The sequence below is a fragment of the Labrus bergylta genome, chromosome 13 (genome assembly GCF_963930695.1).
Source record: "Labrus bergylta chromosome 13, fLabBer1.1, whole genome shotgun sequence".
NCBI classification, from domain to species: Eukaryota; Metazoa; Chordata; class Actinopteri; order Labriformes; family Labridae; genus Labrus; species Labrus bergylta.
In genome coordinates this window covers 13283142-13296686 of record NC_089207.1, presented here as the reverse complement: position 1 = coordinate 13296686, position 13545 = coordinate 13283142, and the positions used below count along the sequence as shown (strand labels likewise).

At 37.0% G+C, this 13545-nt stretch overlaps 1 protein-coding gene across 1 annotated transcript in view; it reads right to left on the bottom strand.

Annotated features, from left to right (window-relative positions):
• thsd7ba (thrombospondin, type I, domain containing 7Ba) overlaps positions 1-13545 on the bottom strand; it is a 118217-nt gene that overhangs the window by 63702 nt on the left and 40970 nt on the right. The window contains exons 6-7 of the mRNA XM_065962286.1: positions 9694-9863; positions 8315-8473 (exon numbers count right to left, since the gene is read on the bottom strand). Coding sequence (XP_065818358.1) covers positions 8315-8473; positions 9694-9863 — 329 coding nt within the window. The remainder of the gene's footprint in view (positions 1-8314; positions 8474-9693; positions 9864-13545) is intronic.

Genomic DNA, 13545 nt, shown 5'->3' with positions numbered 1-13545 from the left:
TATATGCCCAAAGAGTGTACTGTGCAAAACAGCATGTGCTGTGTTTCCCACTCTGAAATACACTAATGGCACTGTTAGGAGCAGGCTTATCTCATAGAGATCCAGCTCTGAATAGTGCAGGCACTGACCTGAACAATCCACACAGTTACTCCAAAGAGGTTTTCATGCACATTTACTCACATTAGGGAGGAGGTCATGCTCTCCTTTCAGGACAGGTCTAAGACATGAACAGCACCACCTGTTCTGCATGCTGACTTAAGCACACACACTTGATTACACACACTTCGTAGCATCTCTAAAGAGGTCAGATATGACTGGCCTTGATCAGGCTCTAACCATTTTTAAAACCTAAGCAAGATTATGTTTTATGTATCTCCTCATCACCAAAGAGGTAAGTGACAAAATTTTGGAAAGCTGTCAAAGCTCAGTTAAATTCATACAAAAAAAAATTCTGGTCAGTATTGGTTACCATTATTTTTTTCATTAGAGACCAAATTTGTTGATCTTATTTATCTAAATGTATCTAACCAACAGCAATGTACTAGGATTTGAGGATATATTGAGAGGCACTTAATCACTGATAATGTGATATTATCACACCAGCTAATATGTAACATTCAATGACTAGAGTTGGACAAATAGTTAAATGTATTTTGTTTACCATTACTTTATTGAAATATCACAAAATATTTTCCTTAAACTCCAATTTGCAGATATAGTTTAACCAGTAGTATCTGCACTATTTATCGTAACTCACTGTTGACTCTTTCCTCTCTTTCTTTTTTTCCACCAGCATTTGCTGCTGGCTCTATGTTTTCTCTCTCTTCATCATCGGGGCAGCTGTGGCTCAGTTGGTATAGAGTTGACGTCTGTCAGCTGGAAGGTCGAGGGTTTGATCCCCAGCTCTTGCAGCAACATGTCTGATGTGTTCTTGGGCAAGACACTTAACCCTGAATTCCGGCCGCTGCTTCATCGGCAGACTATGAATGGGATTAGTTACTTCTGATGGTCACTTTACAGAGCAACCTCTGCCATCAGCGTGTGAAAGTGTAGGTGTGACAAGCAGTGTAAAAGTGCTTTGAGTAGTCAGAAGACTAGAAAAGTGCAATAAAAGCTCAAGTCCATTTACCATCATCTGCAGCTGTCTGTCTGCTGAGGTATGGCTAATTAAACAACAGAAATTATAATCATGATGAAGAGAAATGTGCATTATCTCATTAATTTAACTTTCTGGAGAAGTTATTTCATGATCAGACTTCTTACTCTTACTTCTCTTTTCTGCTAAGACATGAACGCCTTGACACTCTGCTGTAACTCGTGTCGTAGAGTACACATTGGAAGATTTTTAAGCAACTGAGAGAGAGCAAGTAAGATAAAGAGGCACAGTGACACTTAATTAAGCAGAGCAGAGGAAAAAGTTAACCTGCAAGTTTACAATCTGGCAGTTTGTTTATATTTCATATTACATCGAGGCAACTTTTGGTAAATTACTCATGCACTGTTTTTATGAAGTGCTAGTCTTCTAAGTATTAAAAGTACTTAAACACTACATGTCACATTCACCTATTCATCCACTGATGACAAAGATTGCGATTCAAAGTGTTCATCAGTACTAATTCATTCTTCTAATTCTATACACTTTCAAACCTCAAATGCCATGAAGAAATTTGGGGTTCAGTGTCGGTTTCTCTAGAGCTCCAGGGATCGAACTGCCAACCGATGGAGAGACTCTTCTACCAAGCCATAGATGGCCATTTACTAATTGTGATTAATGTCCAAAAAAGTGTAGAGATCCAGCCTTGCTGAAATAAACTGTAGCTGGTGCCTTGAGAAAAGAGACCTTCATAACATGTTTGAGTGTGATGAATGACTTATCAGCTGATTCAAACTGCAAATGCACGTACAGAATGGCTGCCATTATAAGTCCCTGGACACACTGCTCTTTTTTGCCTTTTGGGGCCATCTATTGCAACTTCTACTTGTCTCCACTGCACTGCTCTCGTCCTGATACACCAACCCAATGTCCTTACATTGAGAGATGGAGGCATGTTAGTATACTGTATACTTGCAGGCACACGCCTGTTTAGAATGATTCTGATTCACTAGCATACACAAGGTGGTGAGAACAAAATTGACTGGTACGCACGGAATCCGACGGTGATTTTGCGTATGCACTTATTTTAAGAACATGTCTACGCATAGTGAATGAGGTCCAATATGTTTAGAATACACAAAACCAAGTTTAAGTATCCTAAATCCTAAATAATAATAATAATAATGTTTGGGTTCTAAACAAGTTTATGCAGTACATACAAATAAACCATATGTGTTTAAAGTTTGCTTCTAAACCAGTATATAATAGAATATAGACTATAATAAACCAATTTATAGTAGTATATAAAAATATACAGTATAGCAGTAGAAACATAGTAATAAATACATTTACAGACATATTTACTTCAACACATAAGGCCATTTCCTCAACTGATTCCAAGATTTCTTCCAGAATTGATCTTGGAAATTCCTGGCAGAAAACAGACTCTCTGTCTGTGTGCAAACAAATGTCTGCATTATTATAAAACCTTTCTATTTAAATAATGATTTCACTATTTAAATGTGTCTTTATTGGTTTACTTTATATTCTGTATATTACTGTCTTTCATTTGTACTTTCATGTATGTACTGTATGTTATTTAGTTATTAAATCTGTCTTTTACTTGATTTACATTGTGATATTGTTTTTTTTTTTTTTTTTTTTTTTTTTTTACCTGACTGTGTATGTGCATTACTCTTCTTGAATAAAGCTAAACAAAAAAAAAAAAAAAATATGGGTGGATGCGGCCGGTTCGGGTAACGTAAATGACGCCACTTCCACACTGAATGAATCAGACGAAGTAGGAACAAATATCTGCCTACTGTGCACTCCTACTGAATAGTAGATACTAAACAGTATACAGCACGGATAGTAGCTACTGTCTACTGACTACTGACTACTAAAAGATTGTGCAGGCACTTTGCAATTCGAATGCACCCATTGTGTATTTATGACCACTATGACATTAGCATCTGTGGGATCATTTGTAAGACTTACTTTAAAAGTAAATTGCCTACAATCACATGCTTACTTGTGCAGCAGCTTCTCCACATGCTGAGAAATAGCAGCATGTGAAGAACCTTAATTAGTGATACAATGCACCTGTGGAGGTAACCACATGTAGAGAAGCTCGACATTAATGTCTCACTTTGTATTGAAAAAGGTCATAGATGGATTGAAATGTCTGCACAAATCATTTCTGTCTGTTCTGCCCAATTATGAGTCTAAAAGACATTTAGTGTTTGGAGAACATTTTTCCACTTTCTCCTCAGCTTGAGAAACTCTTCATCCTGTCAAAAGTCCTCTTAACTCCTAACAGTTTCACACCTTAGGAGATCTCTTAAGGGCTGAGACACTTTGTGAATATGTCATGATTCTAAGAATCTTCTAAAGATTTTTTCAATTGGAGCAACTCTTAGTACTTAGGAGGCTTTGTGAATACGGCCCCAGGTTTGTCTTCAGGACTGCCAATAGTTTCCTTAGTAAAGTTAACGCACATCATTGTCTACACAATCTCCAACTCGGCGTCTTTGAATTCCTTATCTGTAAGGATAAACAAAGAGAACAAGAAGTGTCTGAATATCATTCACAATTTGATAATAATATTCAAAGCATACATTTGCAGGATAACTCAAATATATTTTTTTAAACAACACTTAACATCTCAGTGTCATGTCCAGCTCAGCATCCGAAGTTACGTTTTTATGTTTTGTTTTTGTGTTGTTTACCTCTCCTCTCGTTTCAGATCCTCCACATGCCCTCATGTGTTTCCCATCTGTGTGATTGTCGGCCAGGCCCTGATTGTTTCCAGCTGCTTCTCATTGTCTCTCCCTCACCTTAGTATTTAGTCACTGGCTGCGTTTACATGGACACAAATAATCGGAATAAAAGGCTGATCAGAATAAAAATGCTTCATGTTAACATGTCAATCAGAACAGACTGATCTGATCAGGCTCATTCGGAAAGAAATTTCATTCGGATCGAGAGGGGTGGTTTAAGCAGATCGATGTTTGGATCAGGATCCATGTACACGCTCGATCTGATCGTGTCTGCCTGACTGGGATAAAATGATCCTTACTGCGCATGTCTGCCCCACATGAAGTGACGCCTCCATATACCTCTCCATCAGAGCGCATAACTTCATGAATGATTGCCGTGAACTCCATGAGGACGACCCTCTCCGACCAGTCTCGTTTGGATTATATTTGTGTATAAAACAAAGCATAGTTGGTATGGGTCATTTGTGTGATGGAGGTGTGGTTATTGCAATTCTCCGGGGTTGGGCTGTGGTAGGGGCCCAATGTGAGATCTTTTCATGGGGCCCGGAGGTCCTGGCGCCCCTTGTGACAGTGTAGATTGTTTACAAACACAGGCTGAAATCTCAGCTTCTTCTTCTGATGTTTCCGGCAGATAAGAAAGGTGAGACCAGTTTGCGCATGTCAGAATGGTTTTATTCTGATTTACTGTCGATGCATGAACAAGCACGGCATAATCCGATAATTTTATTTAGAGTCCATGTAAACAGTGAAATCGGAATCCCCAATCGGAATGATTTCAATCAGATTGAAGAAATTGTGCACATGTAAACGTAGCCAGTGTTTCTCCTTCTTTCTGTGTCAGTTGGTCTTTGTCCTTCGTGTCAAGCTTACCAGCATTTATTCCTAGCGTTGGACTTCTATGGTATTGATCTTTTCAGGTTTTTGGATTGTGACTTTGCCTGCTCCCTTTTTGGATATGTTCGCCTGTTCTGATTTTAACTCACTCGCAAGTAAAATACTTTGTACTTCATCCTAAGATTGTGTGTTGTTGTGCATGTAAGTCCTGTCTTCAATGGTTTTTGGTCGTTACACTCAGTAGTATCTAAAAGCAAGAGTGAGAAATGTTTACAATTAGTTTTGTGAACAACTTTGTTGGCTTTTCTTTTTACAGCTAACTGTTACACTTTTGCAGATTTTATCTTTCACATGGGCAAAGCTAGATGGTGTTGCCTTAAAAAAAACAATTAACTGGACAATAGAATAATAAGACTGAAAGGACTGGGGCCGCTGGTGGCGCAGTGGTTGGTGCGCACGCCCCATGTATGGAGGCCTTGGTCCTCCAGGCGGGTGGCCCGGGATTGAATCCCACTTGAGGCTCCTTTCCCACATGTCCTCACCAAGATAAAAGTTTCTGTCCATTCCTTGCTCAGAGTCACTCTGAGAATGTTCCTAAATAAATCTTAGGCTAAGCTAAGTTAGGAGCTCTCTGAGAGGATTCTCAGAATGTTTGTGAACACGGGCCCTGGCCAGTGGCCTACAGATGCATTCACTAAGCTGCCACAGGAGCTGCTAAACCTCGACTTTGCTCTGACTTTGCTCCGACTTTAAACCGGGCCCATAGCAGCCTCCGACCTCCACCAAGCAAAGGTGAGCCCCCGAGAGTTTAGTGGTAAAATTAAGCTAATAAAAGAAAGCTAACAGCTATTCTTTAAATCAAAACAGACATTTTATGAACATGGAGAAAAAGCTGGAAAACTTCAAGCTCATCAGATCAAACAGTCCACAGCCTCAAATACTATTTCTGAAATATGCACAGTGACGGGTGAAATCCACCAACCCGGACAACATTAATAATCAGTTTAAACTATTTTACATTAACCTCTATAGTTCACAACCGACTAGTGATCTGTCTCAAATGTTTAACATATATATATAAATAATTTACAACTAAATTAGAACCAATACTTAAATCAATATATCAGGATATCTTCAACCAACGGAGACTATGACGCAGGCAATTATATCAGTGTTACTCAAAAAGGATAAAGACCCCACATCGTGTAGCTCATACCGTCCAGTAAATAAGATGCCGAGAAGGCATTCAACAGTGATGAATGGCAATACCTATTCGCTGTTTTAGAAAGGTTTGCTTTTGGTCCATCATTTCTATCATGTAATAGAATACTATATACACTAATTACCCAATGGCTCCAGTCAAACAAATACTATGCTTTCTTACTACTTCCATCTTCATAGGGGCTGTAGGCAAGGTTGTAGCCTCTCCCCTTATCTTTTTGAGTCGGTGATTCAGCCACTGGCGATAGCTCTTAGAGTGGAGGACGACATTAGAGGTATCTTTCGGGGGGGTAAGTCCCATAAGGTGTCGCTTTATGCCGATGAACTTTTGCTATATCTATCTAACCCAGCAGAATCTATACTAAAACTACTACATATTCTAGATAATTTTGGCCACCTGTAAGGTTTTAAGTTAAATTATTCAAAGAGGTCTTTCCAATTAATGACGCTGACAACAACGTTTCCGTTTTCCCATTTCAAACTTGAAAAAAAATGCTTTTACATACACTGGGGATCAAAGTCACTCATTCGATTTATATAACTATAATTTTAAAACAGTACTAGAAAGAACAACACAAGATTTTAAAAAGTGGTCAACACTGCCTATTTCTTTGGTAGGCCGAATCAACATATTGAAGATGACAGTCTTACCCCGATTTCTCTATTCCAGTAGAAAATAATCCTTTCTTTCCTTCATCTGTGTTGGATACTGCATTTCAACATTGGCATAGAAGTTGACTTGTGTTTTTCTGTGAGCTGTCCCATGACCATGTCCCTCCCTAAACAGTTATTGGGGACGTATTTTTGATGTAGTTCCCCATATTTGTGAACAGACGATAACTCATGATCTCCACATGGCCATTTTTGGCATAGCACCCCCAAATTGTACGCTTACAAATTTTCAAGCGAATGCTCTGGCATTTGCGTTGTTGCTTGCTCACAGACTTATCTTTTTTTAACTGGAATTCAAATAAAGGCCCATCATTTCTACAGTGGTTGAAGGAGGTGCTTTCGTTTCTGCCTTTAGAAATGCTCAGATATAAAACAGGCAAAAGACGCAGGGACATTGTTGCAACCTGGAGTCCTTTTATAGACTTCAATGAAGGCTCTCCCTTACATTCAGTGCTCTGCTCGCCTGATAATATATATATATTTTGTATCGATCTATGTGTTTACAATTATATTGCATTTAAAAGTAAACTCATAGAATAGCGGTATTACCTCTTTTTTTCCTATCTCTGAGCCTTGGGGGAGGGGTGTGTTTTTTTTCATTGTTTATGTTCTGTACTATGGTTGTTTGTATGCCGTGTATGTCTGTTCAAAAATGTGAAAATCAGAAAAAAGTGTAAAGAAAGAAAAATATGATGCCAACAGGGATGTGCAAAAAACTGCATTTCTTGAGGCTGTCTCCCAAAGACCTAGAAGTCCCATACACATCTCGTATTAAATTGTTCATTTTGACAGAAATAAACATATACAGCCTGGTACAAGAAATTAATTTGGTCTGAATAATTCATACTACACTGCATTACGTCTCTCAGACTATCCAATGGTGGAGCTTGCTAGCAAGCCAACAAGCAGCGTAAAAATAAAAGTAACCAAACTCTAATGCATTTTATATGTTCTCAAATAATATCAAAATGACTATGTATATTTTAGTAATAAACTATGTATATTGTTAAATTTAATTATGGAATGGTGGTCGCGCCAAATTGGTGCAAGCTTATCCAACAAAGTTCAGACCAGAGCAACATGTTTCATCTAGTTTAGTATGTTGCTAACTGCATAGTAATGGTTTGCTGTATACAGGTGCATCTCAATAAATTAGAATATCGTGGAAAAGTTAATATATTTCAGTAATTCAATTTCTAATTTTCTGAGATATTGATTTTGGGGTTTTCATGAGCTGTAAGCCATAATCATCAAGATTAAAACAAATAAAGGCTTGAAATATTTCACTTTGTGCGCAATTAATCCACAACATATATATATATATATGAGTTTCACTTTCAAATTGAATTACTGAAATAAATTAACTTTTCCACGAAATTCTAATTTATTGAGATGCACCTATACATTGTTTGAGTATGTTGTAGGTAGTATTTTAGTATGTGGTTTTGGACACAGCTTTAAACTTGTCTCACTGAATGTTGCTTATCAAAAGCTATTTCTTTTAAAGTATTATAACAAATTAGTTTCACAATTAAAAGGTATTACGTTGATTCTAATGGATTAAAATACATAAATGATGAAAATATAGACCTATGAGCTAAATTTATAAACTTAGTTATAAACATGCTATGATTGCATTATTTGATTCTTACTCAGTTAAGATCTTTCAAAAGCAAACACATTGAACTCGTATCTACAATTTTCTCCATCATACCTTTCTTCCCCTGTGGTTCTTTGCAGTTCTCATAAACGCAGGGACCCCAAGGAGACCACTGAGAAAGCAGGCAGAGGTGCTGGCAAGGGATGGAACAATTCTGGACAGCTGGTGGGGGATCCTCACCAGTGCACAGCCTTGCATTCACAGGCCTGGAAACTGAACAAACAAAAGGCAATGGTATACTGGGCTTTGGAAGTGCTAAGGAACGCAGGCCAAGTTGGAGTTCATGTTGGGGAAGAATGGGCAGTCGCCAGCTGAGGGAATATAGGAACTAAACATGGAGATATTAAGACAAGGCAAAACAAAACAAGACCCACTTCAATGCTAAGTATTGCTGTTTTTTCTTGACGATCATCGCAAGCTCAGTCACCTGCTGACTTTGGTGTCTCAAACAAAATGAGCGGCTATTTTTGACCTTTAACATACTAGTTGAGTCAATCTTAAACTCAATTTAGATGTGCCCTGTCAGTCTATGAGTGGCGAATTTCCATTTTAATGAAACCAAAAAGAAATTCACCTAATGTCCATTGTGTCATCGGCTTGCTACCATAAGTAATTTACAAGGTTTTCTATGGTAGTTTATGTCCACAAGACAAACTCTTAAACATATTAATAAAATGCTTTTTGAAGACTTTTTTATCCTTCCATTTTAATTTATTGTATTTTTCTATTTCTATATTGGATATTGTTTTCCACTTGACCAGAAGCTCGTAAAATTGCAGGTATACAGCCATAAATGTTTACATTACCTAAAGCTTTGCAGTTCATTCCGAGGTACACACTATATATATAATGACTCATGATCTTTGTCCTTCAAGTTTCGTGATTCAAAGACCTGTCTGTGAACATCCAGTCCACATTTGGGGATATTATGATCTTGAATTACAGAGAAACACATGATAGGGCAAGAGTTGTCCCTTTTGGAGAAGTCCTAATTTTTTTACTATTTCAGTTTTTTAATAAATTGAAAAAACAACCAATAAGGTAATTTTGCTAAATGTTTTTATACAACCATTTGTGAAAAATTGCTATCAGTCTAATTTCAAAATGAATTGGGGTTTGCTGGTTTTGAAAATAAATTGGATGTATAAAAAATATGAATCTGAGGATTAAAAAAGTCTGGTGCTGTCACAAAAGGTATATATATATTTTTTTAATCTACGGTGCTAAATTAGCTATTTCGCAAAGAAGGGATCCAGGCTGTTCATGGCCTTAGCTACATCTTAGCCAATTAAAGCCTTTGAAAACACAGTTTACAAAGCCAACATATGTCTGTTACTAACTCTCACTTCAATAATGCAGGAATTAATCTACTATCAATTTAGAGTGTATCTCATGAGTCTGGAACAGCTGTGATGGAGATGAGTTATTCTTACCCTCCTTCCTGTTATGTGCAGCTGATTCATCAGAGACTTGAACACAGTATGTCCTCCTGCTCTGGATACCCCCTCCACATAGAATACTGATGTTACCCAGCCGGCGGTCCCACTGGCTCAATAAAGGGAGAATGCGACATTCCCCCCAGTCAGTGGTCTTCCACACAAACCTGTGAGAGTGGACCCAGACATGCAAAAACATTTGCACAAGCAATCATTGTTGGGTATGAGATGAACTGGAGTTTCATTGTAGTGTTTTAACAGACTTAAATTCATTCAGAAGTCTTTGAAATGAAAGCCCACTTTTCAACAGACTACATTATATGTATACAAACAGCAGTTATTTTAGAAAGTCACAGCAAAAGACAAATTACAAGAGCAATCTCTGGCAAGAGCTTCAAAGTTTTTTATTAGGAAGGAGGCGTGATTATATGATTTTAAAATGTATACACAAATTTGGTTCTTAAAGCAAAAATTATGCAGGAGTCTTACAAAAAAACAGCCTGCAGTAAGCTATCACATTATTAATTTCTACAATTACTTTCCCACCGGTCTTGTAAATCCTTTGCTTTCAGGCATTCCATTCCCATTTAAGAAAATAGAGCAAAATCTATACCAGCCGTGAAATTATTCTCTATTAACTGCTTGGCTTACTGTCAGTAAGTCAGTATGAAAAAGCCCACACACTCCTGAAACAACAATGTTCAGTCAAACAATATCTCTCATTCATCTAGTAAGGGCAGATTGCAAACATCTGGGAATAAATTCCTCACCAAGAATTGTCTTTATAAAGGTGTCTTATAATTTATATAAAAAGATTGAAATTCAACTCATGTAGGGAAGTCTGAGAGCTGCTCAAAGTTGGGGTACCAGAACCTTAGTGTTGAAAAATTGAAAATGTTAGCCTTATTAGGTAGCTTGTGAGGGGTCAAACTAGGGGTTTTTCAGGATTCTGAATCCATTGCAAGCATTTGTTTAGCACAAAATCCACTCCTTGGTGGACAAATGGCCACGCATACAATTACATGTACATTTAAAAGTAGCGTTATTTTATTGATTTCAATATCTTCAATACTACTTAAAAATACATCTTCACACTGTGAAATGTCTCAGGGATCCAGGTCTGAGTCTTCTCAAGATCAACTCAATATGAGTGTACATCTGAGACCATCGAATACACTCTTGGCCTTAGTTAAAGTAACTATTTTCAGGGAGTTGATATTTTAACACTTATCAGGAGTTAAAACTGAACTCTTATGGGAGTTAAACTACTACTCTCATTCAGAGAAAAATGTATTCTCATCTTTAGTTAAACTTATGTAAACCCAGTGTTAAAAGTCAACACTTCATATTGTGTTGCATTTAGCACTTACAGAGTTAATATTTCAAAACACCAAAAACGTTTTTTCCCTGAGAAAATGAATACAAAACTCAAACACGATTTAAATTACTTCAATGCCTCATTTATTTAACACATCCAGACATTGTGTTAACAGCTCTTCATAGATAGTTGATAACCAACTTATACTTAGTAGTATAGTAAAGTAATTTATTAATAACAGTGAGCATATTTAAAGTAACAGTAAAACATGTTGAAGGAACTTACCAGTTAACTACACTGTTAACAATGACAGCTTCAAAGTGGTAAACAGTGTGATTGAATGAAAATCACAATTAAAAAATAGGTGATACAACATTTCAACATACCAAATATAAATTTAACTCTAATCCATATTAATTGCAAAAACTATTCTGAGAGAACACATCAAGTGCAAACACCGTGTGAAAACCTTCCATCATATACAGGAACATGCATGCATCTTTTATCGCTGGTTGAATCTTTCAAACTTTGTGTCTTCATACTCCTTGATCACAGTCATCCATGCTCTGTTGGCTTAGAAGTGAGAATCTGCTCCGCCATCTAATTACAATAAATGTAAAACAGGAAAATAATTAACAACCAAAATTAGACATAATTTTTTAAATGACTATCTCAATCAATCGCTCGGAAAAATTGTTAATTATGACACTTTGGATTTATGTAACCCCCCTGCATCTAAAGTTAAGCTAATCAACCATCAAATTGAGCAAGTACATATATGTACGTATTACTCTCACCTCTTTAGCAAGTTCGGATTGGCAAATATTCACAACATTTTAACATTACACAAACAGAAAACTCACATTAACATATAGTAAGAGAAGTAAAATTGCACATTTACCTGTCTCTCGAAGATGTTCAACTGAGCACTGCCAAAAGCAGCAACAGAACCGTTGAGAAATGAACTCTAGAGATATGTTCATTCACTGTCTTCAACACCCTGTGAATGAACTACTTTTTTCACACCGCCCAAGAGTATCACTTACCACAAGCTGCAGTTTAAATGTGTGAATAAATATTTTACTCAATTGTGAAAATACATACAAATGTGAAAATACATTTAAAAAAGGTGGAATTGAAATAGTACTACAGTTGTTAAGTTAGATTTATTCTGAAATTAAACTGACATGTACAAAAAATCCTTGTAGGTGTCTGCTGCTCCGTACGAATAAAAATACACATAGACAATTCTACAATTCATTTAGCAGACGCTTTTATCCAAAGCAACGCACCTGTCTATCTGTTTGTTAAATGTTGTGTCCACTCAGTGCTACCGTTTATACATGGAGATTACTTTTGTTCTGCCTCTAGCCTTTCTTACAATAAATTACAAAGTATAACTATAAAGATCACTATTTTGTTATCTTTCACTTCCCTTCTTCACCTATCTCACTTTCTTTAGTTCACTTTCTGTTGGGGGGCCAGCAAGATGGCGGACTGAGCGGACGTAGTTTTCAGAGCGCACACTAAAGTTCCTCAAAAGTTTTTAAAAGCGTTTTGTTTTTTCTTCACATTTGTTTTGGATTATGATTTTAAAAGCCTGACAAAGAAAAGAAACCAATTTTTTTTCTAAAAAGAACAAGAAATGACAACGAACAACAAAGCAAACATCAAAGCTATCGACCAGAAAGCTAAACTTGATGCGCTTCTACAAGAAGACTACAACAATGGAAGCTACTAATGTGGGGCCTGATAGAAGAAACATTGAAGTGCTCGATGATTTCCCAGTAAACACAACAACACAAGGCTCCCATGTGAGGAAGTGAGTAAGACTTAACATGGAATCCTTGTGAATCCATAATAGCTGCCACAAACACATTGTGTACCAAACAAGAATAGAATTAACTTGAAGACATCAGTGCTAAGATTAAGGAGGACAGTACAATGATTTGCAGCCTGGCTACAGCGCTCGAATTGAATGTGGATGAACTCAAAGATTGCAAAAGTAAAGTTTCTGAGTTAGAAGGGAAAGTGGCAGCAAAAAGAAAAACGCGTCCTTAAAGAGAGAGCATGTGACCATGGAAAATACAGCAGGTGATAGAACCTGAGAATAAAAGGCATGAAAGATAAGCTAAATGAAAACAGAGAGGTTATTAACCTGCTTCAAAAGATTGCGCCAATGTGGGCCTCAAAAGATGGAAGATAGTGGACACAGTTCATCGGGTCAAAAAAAGGAGAAGACAACAGTCATTATTCAGTTTGTCAAGCGCCAACATCGCAATGGAATATGTAGAATGACAAAGGAGTCTGAGTCACACAAGGATTTGCAAAAAACAAACCATTAGAAAGAAATTTACTTTATATAATTTGTGTTTTTGTTAAAGTCAGAGATGTATTTTTCTTCTTAAAATGCCAGAGGTCTAAACGACAACACAAAGCCAAAGGCTGCTTTCTTATTTTGTAAAGGACTCAAAGCGCAGTTCATATTCACATATCTTCACATATCATTCATGTGTATGTGTATCAATCTT